This window comes from Pseudopodoces humilis, chromosome 3 (assembly GCF_049639895.1).
Source record: "Pseudopodoces humilis isolate 2021_Gansu_Grassland_sample_001 chromosome 3, ASM4963989v1, whole genome shotgun sequence".
Lineage (NCBI taxonomy): Eukaryota > Metazoa > Chordata > Aves > Passeriformes > Paridae > Pseudopodoces > Pseudopodoces humilis.
Genome location: NC_142202.1, coordinates 56,889,735 through 56,903,620, shown reverse-complemented (window position 1 = coordinate 56,903,620; position 13,886 = coordinate 56,889,735). Strand labels below are relative to the sequence as shown.

Sequence of the window (13,886 nt, the reverse complement as noted above, 5' to 3'; positions counted from 1 at the left end):
AGTTTTGATAACAGAAAAGCAAGGCTATCACTTCCTTAGAAGGCCAAGCAGAAACTTTAGACAAGAAAAACTTGACTTATGTAAATAAAAATCAGGGCAGAAGAGGCAACAAAATGTCATTTTTTTCTTACTTTTATTTAGCACCTCTAAAAATATCAGTAAAGAAGCCCAAAATTATTTCTGAAACTACTGATTTTATTTTTTTTTTGTCATTAACATGCCAGTGAGTGACTCTGTAAGCATTTTCATAGTGAAGTTTACTTAATATATTTATTTCAAGTCTTTGCAACTCCAACCAACCAAAACCAGAAAACAAATATGTGGATAATCATGTTTTTCCATTTTAAACATATTGTTTCCTGAATAAGTGATATGAGATTATTTATTTAAAGAGAAAAATTTAAAGAAAATGTTTTTTGTATTTTGAAATTAATCACAGAAAGTAAATATAGTATTTATTGATGAAAATTCTTGTTTCAAATACATTGTGTAATTAACTGGTTCCTATCAAATTTACTAGTAAATCACTGGGTAACTGGAATTTGATTCATAAACCGGTGCAATGTTCAAAGAATATGTAGTGCATCATTGAATGCAGAGCGTTAGACATGAGCTTGCCAAGTTTTAGAATTAGTTGGTGTATTTATTATAGCAAACTGCTTAGTGATGATAAGCATAGATAATTAAATTTGGGTAATCTGTTTGAAGAACAAATTTAATTTTTAATTGTCTTCTGGAGAGTGGGTTCTGTTTTACAGCAGATTTATAAAGGAGTTTGGAGACCCCTAGTTGTTTATAGTTGTTTAAATCTCTGTTGTGGGCACAGGTGTTTCTTCAGTTTGTGGCAGTGTCCAGCTGTGGTTTATGAACTCAAAAACCCAGACCTTCGCGTGGATGAGCATTACAACTATTAATTTGGGGGAGTTAGAGAAGGTGTTTAGCTAGCTCACAGTCTTCAGTAAATGTACTGTTGTGTGAATGAAACATTTATGTTAAGGACAAAGTAATGCCTGGCTAAGACAGGGTGGATTTTTTTCTTGAGTAGAGATGAATTGGCTGATCTAGAAAATCATATGTAGTAGAATTTCCATCAGCTATAAAAATTAATTTCTACCCTAAAATACACTAGTGGATTGTAGCTGCATGTGTGTCAAATGTTTCTAAGTATTTTACATTTTTGTGAATTAAATATGACAAATATATTTGCCCTGGATACACAACTGAAATACTACTTTATGACTTAAACAGCTTAAGAAATCCTACAAATTTTTTTACGGTTTGGTTGTAATGTAAACCTAAGCTCTGGTGGACACTAGGGCAGAAATGTTTTTGTTTTAAGTCTGAGGATAGGATTCAAAACAAGCTATATGAATTTAAAAGCAAAGTAATTTAAGAAGGGAGGAAAAAAGGACCATTTATTTGAGTTCAGCCTCAGTTCTGCTGCAGGGTTATCCAGGGAGGTCTCCCATAACTCTGGATCCAATGGCTGTCTTGAAAACTTCATGCCAAATCAACTCTTTACCTCAGTGTTGTTAGAGACGTTAGAGATGTTTCCTTCATTAGGAATCAAGGCTGTACTGTGAATACTTCCAATGCTGTGCACTCTGTACAGTGCTGTACGCAGCACTGAGCTGTGTGAATTGTCAGCTGAGGTGAAGTCCCTGTCTCACTTGGACCACAAACTCCTCCAGACAGAGAATCATCCTTGTTCTAATTTGTCTTGTCTTGGTGCATCCTGTATGATCCTGAGGCTTTCATTGTGTAAAATGGAGTGTCAGCTTTGCTGGTGATGGGAAAATACTCAAAGGTGCTAGAAAGGAGGACACAAAATCCTAGGCAATGTGTGGTGGCCACATGTTGACCATTGGCCAGTACCACAAAGGGTACATAAGGTTGCTGTAAGAGGAGACATGTTCACTGCCTTCCTGAGAAGCCTTTTCTTCTCTGCCTGCTGCTGTGCTGGAAGAAATATTGATGCTCTGCACTGTAGTAAAGCTTTAAATTAGTGGGTTTTTTTGTTTGATGCAGGCTGATGTGACCCTCTGGATGGTCACTCCATGGTTAATTCCAGCAGTACCTGAGTGTAAATAGCTCTTCCATCCCAGTTCATAGACCTCGCACTAGAAGTTAACTGAGGCAGGAAAATGTATGAAATCAAAGACAGAAGTTCACCAGATGTAATTAGTGCTTTCAGGTATGAGAGGGTCCTTTTGTGCCTGCCTACCTGGTAGTACATCCAACTGAGAGCCTGCTGAATGGTATTGCAGTTAATCCTGAGAGTTTTGTCTGTTTACACTTCTTACATACAAACACAGAAGCGATGAAAGCTGAAAACCCATCCTTCATTAGGGGCTGTGGAGCAGGGGAGTGCTTTACTGAAATGTGCTGGTTTTGATGGAGAACTCTTTCTTTGCTTTGTCCATTAGGTTTTACTAAGCCTGTGTCTGCAGAGATGCCAGATAAAACACCAGGTGCTACAGAGCCTGTGCCCAGAAGTGAAGGTTAGTAGTTCTCTTGCATTTTTTTGACTACTGAGGAAAAAAAAAAAAAAAAAAAAAAAAGAAAGAAGCATTGGGATTCTGTGAAGAATTTTTTGCAGTTAAAAACTGAGTTTCCCTTATTGGCCTTAAATTTAAGGGAGAGCTGAATTAGTATTATATATGCATATTTATCTAGATAACAGGAAATTTACACTTGTCTTTGAGTAACCTCTCTATCCCTCCCTAGTCCATCATCCATGATAGTACTAAAATTTATAATAATGGGAAAGGACCAGTGCACTGCTAGGATTTCAGCATTGGAGAAGATGTTTTGTCCCATTTGCTAAAGAGATATTGTTGACTGAAGCCAGTTTTTTGTATGGAATTCTTTAGTCTCACAGAACCAAAGCTGACATTTAAGATGTGGGTTGATTGATAAAAGGAGGAATTGTCCATGTGATTTTCACTAAATTTGTGGAATCTTGAAATGTCAGACCATTTTGTTTCCCCTCAAGTATCAAACATCTGAAGATTTGATACTTGGTTTCAGGGATAATTCATTCTTTGAAAACAATTGTAACACTGCTAATTTGATTCCTTCCCCAGAATCACTGCTGGATGTGTCATTAAAATATTTTATAAAAATTTGCTATTTCATGTGAAGATTGTGAGGTGTTTCTGATGGTATTGTGTCAAAACTATTGTAGCTCTTGTATATCCTTGCTTTCCAGATCATTTCTGCCCTCACACAAGGGCTATATTAATTAAAATGTGTAGTTTAGTTTGACTAAAGCTTACAGCTCAGGCTTGTTTATTCTATGCCTCAAGACAGATGTCTCAAAATTCAGTTGTAAATATTTTCATGGATTTTGAACCTCAGTTTTGGCATTTGAAAGGCATGGAGGAATGTGCAGCAGTAACAGTTTCAAGAAGTGCATCAATGATACTAAAGAAAGTAATTTCTCTTCATGTAAAGGGTATTAAATTATGCCAAACTGCAGAAGGCCTTTTTAAAATTCACTGTAAAGCTTAACATGTTACTGGGAGAACTCAACACAAGAGGAGAAGCAATTACAGCTTGTCTTTTAAAGACTGAGCTCTCTCTGATTCACATGTTGTGTGTCATCCTTATAAATAAATACTTATGCTAAATGCATTGGAGTGAGTCCACTCGAAGCAAAAGCCTTCAATAAAATATAGCTAATTAAAATGATGGGATTATTCTGAATCTTTCTTTTGAAATCACAGTTACCATTGTATTTTTTTGTGATCAGAGCCCATGAAGTTATTCAAGATTCTGTATAAAATATCCTTGCTCAGTTGGTTAGAGCAGGATGCTGATAATGCCAAGGTCAGCTTTGATCCCTCTATGGGCTTTTCACGTAAGGGTTGGACTTGGTGAAACTTGTGTGTCCCTTCCAACTCAGAATATTCCTTGTGATTCTGTGTGTGTGCTTTAACAAATGCAATGTTTACTGAAACAAAACTTGATTTAATCTGGATGCTTTGTTTTTAATTGCTCTTTAAAAAGTAAATTTTAGATGTTAAAAAGAAAGGTGATCTAATGAATAGTAATGAATCTCACTTAAGAGACCTGTTTTTATGTCTTGATGAAGATGCTCTACCATAGATAAAACATTCTAATGATATGAAGTCATGAGTGCTGGAAGTTAATGAGGGTTTATGTTGGTTTGCTGTAATAAATACATTCAAAGATGTTATGATAATGTTTACTAAAAAAAATGGTGAGACATATATTCTAGTAGCTGCTGCAGCTTGGATTTACAAGATAAACTTTCATAGTCTTTGATCATATACATCTCAATTTACTTAGCATTTATACAGCTAACTGGTATGTGGAAATGTTTTGCTGGTATGACTGAGTCAGAATTGAGAAGTGGGTCTTTTATTTCTCATGATTAAAATACTAATGCTCCTTATGTGCATAAAAATTTAGGTGAACTTTTGTAATTATTTCTAGAAATCATAACATCTTATTACTGCTTGTTTTTTTTTCCTAAAGAAATATTCTTGCAGTCATTGGTTAAAAGAAAAGAAAAAAGTGTATTTGTTGTTACAAATTTCTAACAATTAACCTCTTATGTTCATCAGGGTCAAGTTGGGTTGAGCAAAGTGTTGGCAAGTAACTGATTATCTGGAAATTTTGAAAAAGCCAGTGTTGCTTTAACCTAGCAGTGCCCCTCCCTGCCCCTGACCCACTGCTCCATATACTCCAGTTAAGCCATGAAGCACACAGGAGCAGACAATTGAGAAAGGAGTTTCCTGTAATTAAGTTACTGTAACTCAGTCCTTGACTCGAGGGTCCCCAGTGGGTGGGCAGACTGTTTGCTTTTCTGCCACCTCTTCTGTCAGACCTTTTAGAGTCAAGTTGTATTTATAAATGTCAGTGCTTGCTTTGTGCTATCGGGGGAAAAATCGCAGGACCTGAAGATTCGGTTGTTGCAAAGATGGAAGTGTGTGCATATCACACAGGGAAAAATATTTTTCAAGAAGTTTGTCTAGCTATCAAGGAGTGGTAGACAAACAAATTAAAACAAAAAACTCCTACCATGATCCACATATAACTATTTCATAACTGTTTTCCTTTGGCAAAGCTATTATATTCTATTTACAATGGATGCATTTAGAACAATGTGCTATGTCAATACCAGGAAGTGGATTGAGTGTATTTCTGTTTTAGCTTGCAAAGGAATTAGCATTTGTTCTGCTTGCGTTTGCTGAAAAGTCACTCTTAAACTTCTAGTATAGTTAACCACTGGAAATAAGGCTGTGACAGGAGTACCCCACCCACTGCACAAATTCCTCCTCTCTCCTTTAGAGAGGCCACTGTGATTCAGGATGGCTGCTCATGATGGTATCTGGAGCTGAGGAGTTATTTGCAAAAATATAGGGGAATGATTGTCGAATTCTTTCATTACAAATTATCTGTCTTATAGGATTAAAACTTTTTTTAGCTTAAAATTTTGACAATACTGAATATTTTTCATTTAAAATGTAGTGGATAGTGGATTAATAGTGGATTAATTTTTTGTCATGATACCTGTGAACAGCTATTCATAACATAGCTAGGCTTGCTTCAAAGAAACAAGATGAGGTCTGCCTTAGTATCTGTTTGGAAGATTCCCAGACTTAATTTTTTTGGGATATCAGTTAAGTGCTACCTTAACAGTAGCTTTATGCAAAACACTTAGAAAATGTAAATGGATGTGGGAACCTTTATTCAGTTTCTCCAGTCAACTTGACTGGTTGTTTTTCTGTGCCTTAAAAGTAGGCATATTTGAGGAAGACATCAGGAAGTTAAATTCCCACAAACTCTTCTTCCTTTCCCTCTTCCCACACCAACTTTTTCATTAAGTAAGGGGCATGACTTCCCGCAGCTGGATCCTCTCTTACTGGCTTCATGGCTCACACTTGCATCCTGAAGGAAAAAAATATTACACCTGGCCTTTATGAACAGCCACAGACAAATCCCTGTGGACAGCAAGCTTATGTCATTGTAAAATATCCTACAGCAACAGGCAGTGTTTTTTCTTGCATTGTGTACCTGGTGGCACTAGTGGGAGCCTACTAGCTGTTTCTGTTGCTGCTTGTGATAAGTCTTGTTGGGTTTTGTAACTCCTCTGACTTAGGTTTGTGTTCTGTTTCTGCTGTAATGTGCAACACTGCACAGGAAAAACGTGCAAGCACAGCCCAATGGATCATGCACTTCAAATGCAGTGAAGAAAATAGCATCAGTATTTCTACCTCCAAATTTTGCTGAGGCTGATTCTTTCATGGCAGGAATGCCAGGATATGTTCATATGGGTTAGTAAGTGCTGTGTGCTGCCTTTCATCCCAGTGCTGTGTGGGCTTTCTGTGCATCATGTTAATGTTGATCTCAGACTTTATTACTACTACACCCCTTTTAAAGAAGCACAGGAGTAGCTGGGAAAATGAAGCATCTTATCAAAAGCTTTCTCAGATCTTATGTGACTGTGAAGTTATAGGCAACTATGGTGATAGTGCGCTTGTAGGCTTAATGGTACATCACTAGGCAGGGATGGGTGTGAAAAAGCATGTGCTGACACTGAGTGAGAGAGATGGAACATAAAAGGCTTTGGATATTTTTGCAGGGGGTGGTGGACATTGTGAACTTCCCTGCAAAAGGATACTGTGAATTTTGAAAAATCATGAACTGAAGGGGAGACCAGAGAAAATAGCTCCAAATAAATGAGCCACTGTAAACTAAGGAAAGGCCTTTAGCTGAAAATACTTGGAAGCTAGAAAAATTATGGGGAAAACATAGTACATGATTTTTATATTCTCACTACCCCAGTAATTTAGTCTTCCTTTACCAGGTTTTTATTCCTTAATTACTATTCATAGCCTCAGCTATGAATAGTAGCAGCTTTTAATGCCCCCAAAATCATATCTTGATGGAGGAGGAAATCTCTGTATAAAGACAGTATCTGAAATTCTTATCCCTAGTGTTTAGAAAAGGAGGTGATGAAGCCTAAGTAGATTTGAAATGTGATTGGAAATGGGAGAAATGCGAAGCGGAATGAAATTGGATATGCACACTGCAAGAGGGTGGCACATCTTCCTTTGAGGAAGGGGCTGTAGGCTGTTGTCATAAGGCACAGTGACTCTTGTCATAACTCTAGACATCTGGGTGAGCCTCTGCAGAAGCTGAGCACTCGCAACAGCCGAAGTAAGCTGCTTTGCTACAGCCAGTCTGTGCGCAGCCCCTGTGGTGTGCAGCACAGCTCATGTTCTCTGCTAGTGCACGAGGCATTAAACCACAGCCTTGAATCATCTGGCTGTTTTCCTGAAAGCACTTTGATGAACTGCCTTAGTCACTGGACCACTCTGGCTGGGTCTCACTTTCCTTCTCAGTTGCCAACAGGCTGAAACTGGATGGGCTTCTAATCTTCCTCAGCTCAGTGAAGAGGAGGAAGAGGAGGAGGTGGCTGTCTTGATCTAGGGCAGTGAAGGGCAGTGAGAGGTAGACTGTTCTGGACGTTGTGAAATGTTTGAGTACAGTAAAGTCTGCTCCTCATCAGAAGTGAAGACGCAGTTGCTACAACTTAATGGCGATTAAGTCGCTGATTACAAAGGTTGGGCCATTAACAAGTAGAATAACTTGTTCTTCACATGCCAAGCTCTTTCCCTAGTGCCCTGACTGGCTGGTATCCTGCCAAAGATCAGTGTTCCAGTCATCCATGAATTATAAAAGATTTATATGGCCTGAACTGCTCAAACTTGAAGTTTGGAAAACTATGGAGGGGTTTCTTTATATCAGTGACCCTATTTTCAAAGAATTGCTTGAATTTTTCTGTTTCAATGGTAACTAATTTGTAGTTCTCAAGCAATTAAGAAGTGTAGCACTTGAGTTGGATGCATTTTTTTACTTTTGTATCAATAAATTGCACACAATGTAAAATTATGTGTATAATGTTTCACACATAACGTGCACATATTAAATAATCAGTTTGGGGTAGTTCAGCATAGGGAGGCTAAATGTGGCTTGCATGGAGCAGTCAAATATGATGCATCTGGATGGAAAACAGCTAGTTTCTTTAAAGCCCTTCTGAATCCTAATGATATTAATTTATTTCTAAGTGGATCTTTCAAATCAAGAGAAATCTAAAACAATTCAAACATTCCTGGAGGAGCAAAGGTTCCTTGCTAAAGAAAGAAGTGACGTACTAATTTTCTGTGTATTGAAGTGTAAAAATTCCTTTTCCTATCAGGAATGATAAACAGTGTCTAATTATTGATTTTATTAATTGTTTTGAGCTAAGTTGTATATATAAAATGCTTTGAAAAAAGATTGATTGAACCCTCCACCATAAATATTTTTTTTTAAATTTTTGTGTTATATTTAGCATATGTCTTGCTTACCACCTAAGAAATGTGACGCTGATCCTAAAAAGATTTATTGCAGGTTAAAATGATCTTTTTCTGTTTAAAAATCATTTTAGTACCGTAATGGTTTTTGGAGAGGGCCCCAACCTGAAGTTACGCTCTAATACTGGAGTCTTAGCTGTGTGTGACCTGGACTAAAAATATAAGTGTACTATGCTGTGATTATAAATGTTAGCAGTATGCTTTGCATCTGCTCATTCTAGGTTGGGATTGATAACCATTGCTTCTCTTGAGGTTTCTTTATGGGAAGACTTTGTCACCAAACAGAACAGTTATTGTTGTTAAAGCAGCTTCTAGGTGTTAAATTGCCGTTCTGCAGTAATTGGAACAGCCTAAAAAGACAGTTATAAAGAAAATTGTCCTGTTAGAAATGCTGATTTAAAGTAGTTTCCTTTGCCAGTTTCATGATGGCTTGTTTTCTTTTTTTGGTTGTTTTTTTTTAGTGGTGGTGGTGGTTTGAGGTGTTTTTCTTTGCTATCATATATTCCATGTTATTCTGTGGAAACGTGATCCAAATTGCTGGCAACTGCATAAGTTTAATGTACAGAAAATAAGTAATAGTAACAGTTAGTCTTTCAACAGTTTCTTAAATGTAAATCAGCTTTCATCCCAACAACTGTGCTTTTTTTTCCCCCCTTGAAATTTCTACTATATTTTGTCTTGCAGCTTTATTCAAGTGACAAGCCAGAAATCTGTTTTCAGATTCATTGATTTCAACTCCTTCCCAGCCATATTTCTTCCAAAATAACTTAAAAGACATGGAAGGATAAGAGACAAAAATGGATTACTTGCTACCAGTTAAAGTGAGTGGCAACTCTTAAGATAAATGAGAATATCAAGGTTACATTCTTCCATCTTGTGCTGACCATATCCTTAAAACCAAAAGGTAAAAATAAAGATACAAACACATTTTGCTGTTTGAGTTGCAGCAGCACAGGTGCCTCCTCATCATTGACCTCTTGATTCTGAAGAATTTTGACAGGTGCTATAGAGTTAGCAAATGTAAGCCTGCTAGTAGTAAATATCACTATTTATTGTTGGTTATTTACCGAGTTATATGTCTAGCAGTAATTTCAAACTCTGCCAGTGACATTAGAAGTGGGCTGAGAGGCCTCCATGTCCTAAATTTAAACTTGAGAGATTAATATACACAGGGGAAAGCTTAGTTGTTGTTTTGCTTTTTTAATTGGTTCCCTGTAGTTTTATTTAGCTTATAAAGGGGGGAAATGCTGCTTGCTGATAAACCAGAAAGGGAGGTAGCTTTGATGTTTTATGAGCAATAAAAAATTCTGAAGCAATGTGTCAAACTCCTGAAGTCAACTTCTTGAAGAGTCAGCAAGCTGAGGAGAGCGGGGAAGGGGAGTAAAGGTGGGAGGATGCTTCTGTTGTACTGTGCCCAGATCCATTAGTGGTGCAGGCAAAAGAGCACACAGGATACTTTAATTCTTTAAATTATATCCACATTAGTTTCTGGTTGTCTCTTTGGTCAGAATATGCTGCAATTGTGCAGTTCAAGGCATGAGAAGTTAACAAATTCTTAAAAAACCACATTTGTTCTTAGTTGTGGGTTTTGTGGAGTGGGTCTTAAAATAAATTCCATTACATACATCTTGGCAATTATTCCTGCAACATATATAATGTAGAATGATTTAAAATGGACTCAGCTTCCAGGTGAAGTAAACACTTGTTTTCCCATATGCACAAAATGTAGCCAGTGCTTCAAATGGTGGAATGACCAAAAAATTGATTAAGGTGGTATGTATTTGAGCTTAACCTTTCTCCTAGCAAATCTAGACAGGCAACCCAAATTATTTGGATTCTGTTATGTCTACTTTCTGTTGAGATAAGTTATAAACCACATGCTTGCTCTCAATATCTGTTTGTTAAGAACGGTGGTTATCAGTTTATATATTTGTACTTTTCACTGCATAAAAATTTCATGTTCATGGTTAAATCTTATCTCATGAGAGGGTATGTGTTTCACAATGGAAAGCAGTATTGGAAGAAACAAGTCATGTATGAGGCTAATTGTTAGGGAATTTTGCCTGATGTCTGGCCAGGAGATGGTTCTGTCTGGTCATATCCTAAGTAAGCCAGTGTTTCTAAAGATGGGATGTCCTGCTGTGAGTGTTTTGTGGTTTTGCCATACGAATACAAATTGTAGGCAACAAGAAATCCTTCAGGAAGATAAGACTCTGGTACAACTCTCCCAAAAAGCAAACAGCTGCATTCAAGGTTTGTCCACAGTTAGGATGACTACACTGTAAGTCTCTTGGTATTTGGATCCCAGTCCTAGGAGCTCTGTAGTCACTCAAAAAGGGACACAGAGAGCCTTCTTCACGCTGTAAGTATGATATGTATAAATTTTTCTCATGTCTGTAGTGATTTATTTTTTTTTCACAACTGAGTAGCAGTAAATACATTTTTTTGTTTGTTCGTTTAAAGGCTGTCTAAAATTTTTGAGGCTTTTCCCCTTCAAAGAAGTGGCAGTATTAACTAGGGTCACTGGTCTAATCTTACAGCATTTGGTGAATTTCAAATAGGAAGTTGAAGGAGCCCCAAAGCTGTCCTCCTCAACCCCACCACACAAATATTTTGTGACCTGATGAAACAGGCAAAGTATTTAAAGACCCATTCCATTGACAACTACAAGCTAGGAAATCCTTGTGACAGAAAGGAGACTTGACAGAAAGATGATTTTCTTGAGTATGAAGTCTGTCAGGAACTGGTTGCTCATTTCTCTCCTCAGAAATATTGATGACGAATGTCCTATTTTAAATCTGTATTAGTTATTAATGACTATTGGTTAGTTCTGCTGCTTGCCACCCCTTCTCATTTCAACCTCTTGAAGGAAAAACCTCACACCTGCGTCTTCTTATATACCTGGGCTCCACATCTTGAGGCTTCTCAGTCTTAAATGAGTGCTATAATCCTGGAGGGAGATGGGTTCTTGTAACTATGGAGTAATCCATGGGTGCAAGGAGCTATATGGGCAAGTTGTGTTGCAGCACTGAGGTTTCAGGTTACCTCTTGAAATGGTAATTTTAGGGTCTACAAATAAAAATATTTGGCTCGTTGCATATTTCTTGTCAATGTTGTGCATTTAATGAAGTGCTTAGAAATATTTTTAGTATTTCATAAGAGAAATGCTGAAGAAAAGTAATGTCTGCACTTCACGTGCTGAAAAAATCTAAGGCTGTTAAGAACCTGAGTTCCTGTATTTGTCACAGTTCTTCAGTTCTTACTGCAAGATGTGGCTACAAACAGGGTGACAGGGACTGATGGCTTTTGTGAGCAGGTCTTACATTAATGCCTAAGGTTTTCTAACAATAGAATTTATTTGCTCTCCAAGGCTTCAGGTGTACTGAAAGTACTGTTTTTTTGGCCAACACCCAAAGCTGAAGGGCTCATGATGACATGACAAGCTTCATTTGATTTGGAGAAACATCAGTGGGAATTCACAGTGCTTTATGCTTCTGGGGAACTTGCTCTGTACACTGCTTCCAGAAACTTCTATATCAAGTCAGAAAGCTAGACTTTCTGCTTTTGAATCAGAACAATTGATTCTATATACAGCTGGGCCTCTGCAATCTTCTGTTGTGACTTAAACTTTTGTATCATGTATGGATGCTGTGCATTCATCACAGACCATGACTTGCTCATCGCTTCAGGCCTGGCTGAAATCCACATTATCAATACAGCAGCTCCAGTCCATTTTGCTACACATCTTTCAGACAGATGGAGACGTGGATATGATTCAGATCATGGCTTTGGAGTAGTTTTGTGGTCTAAATCCAACTGTCCCAGCGTGTTCCTGTGCCCTGTGCTGCACTGAGGTCTCCTGGCCACCAGGGAGGAATGGTTCAGCCTCAGAGCTAGCATTGGCCCCAGCTTGGGGCTGTGTTTGTGTAATCAGGGTGCAGGAGAGTGAGCCAAAACCACCAGAATTGCAACACATTTTTAAGTGCTGAGCCCTCCTTTTGGTGAACAGCCTGAAGATAGTGGTTTAGACTTTGTTTGGATAGAGGTACATTTTTTTATGAGCCCTGATGGGCAGGATATGACCCTGCTTCATACATTTCTTTAGTGTTTTAAGAATGTAGTGTTTCTAAATGTTTTGGGGGTTTCTTTGGGTTGTTTTTGGATTTTTATTTTTTACTTCTTTGTGGGTGTTGAGCCTCAAAAATTTTCACATCTTTGGAACTGCTAGACTCTCTGGATGGCTGGCTTCTGTGGACCTTTTTCTTGAGAAGTGGGGAAATCAAAGTCTTACTAAGAATAAAAAATTACTGCACAAGCTTTTTAAGTTCACAAATTTAAAAGTCATGGAACTACTGCTGTGACTGAAGTGTACCATACCCAAAACCAAGTTTGCACTTACCTATTGTGGGAAAATGTCACTGCATTGTTGTCACTTCTGAATACAGACAAATAACTGCCTTTTATAAAATTGTCAGAGTTTATAGGCATATTTACTTTACAACTACTTTTATAAGTTACCCACACCCTTCTCTGCATGTGAATAAAAGAGCTGGAAAGGCCACACTGATAATGTCATACCAGGAAATCTTTAATGTGAAATACAGGGAACATGGGGAGGAGGGAAGATTGTGGGGCTGGAAAAATTACACTGAAAATAATGCGTGGAGGGAAAGAATACAGGTTTTACATCTATTCCTTTTTTTAAATTTTTAAATTTAAAGAAAAGAAATACAGGTTGTCTTTGACATAAACCAACAAATGTGTTTGTAAGCACTGATATACAGGAAGGCTTCTTGGTTCCAGGTTTAAGCCTTTTCAAGTTTCTCAAAAATTGAATGCATATTAAAAAGTAGAAAAGAAAAAAACAACCAGAAAACTGAGCAAACAACCAACCAACCAAAAAAAACCCTGAGTCTTGTAGAGCTAAAAATACTGCCTGTTGACCAGACTTGATCCTGCTTAATCTTTTTCTGACAAGTTAGACATTCTGGCAAGCTTCCTCAAGTCTGGATGTATTCAAATACTGTATTTGGCTGACTTAGTTTGTTACTTTGTAAAGATATATGAAAATCCCAGTTCAAACATTTCAGTCTATAGCTGTTTTTACAATCTGTCAAGAAGCACAACTAATTGATATTTCACTTTATACATCAGATATAATTTTTCTACCAGTACGTTATGTATTTGGAAGTATGTTTTCCACTTAAGCAAGTTCTGCTACTATGTATTTTATCTGAAACACTTCATAGTTTTACAGAACATGTGCTCTTTCTACTGGACAAGGTATAGTAACACTTGGCAAGTCACTAACTTTTTTCCACCTTTTTTCAAATTAGCAATGTCTTCCAGGTCTTGGCTTCTAAGTGTTTCATCTGGCTTTAATGCACAGTCTGTCCCCGAAGAGATGACATCTTTGTTGTCTTAACTTCGATTTTATGAAGAACCGCAAAACCATTACATATGAGACTTTCTGTATTTGAATACCTTTGATAGTTC

At 37.4% G+C, this 13,886-nt stretch overlaps 1 protein-coding gene across 3 annotated transcripts in view; it reads left to right on the top strand.

The window, feature by feature from the left end:
• Nucleotides 1–13,886, top strand: part of PLEKHG1 (pleckstrin homology and RhoGEF domain containing G1) — a 126,492-nt gene that overhangs the window by 35,493 nt on the left and 77,113 nt on the right. For all 3 annotated transcript variants that reach the window (XM_014263668.2, XM_014263666.2, XM_014263667.2), the window contains exon 3: nt 2,427–2,501. In XM_014263668.2, coding sequence (XP_014119143.2) covers nt 2,453–2,501 — 49 coding nt within the window. In that variant the 5' untranslated portion in view covers nt 2,427–2,452. The remainder of the gene's footprint in view (nt 1–2,426; nt 2,502–13,886) is intronic.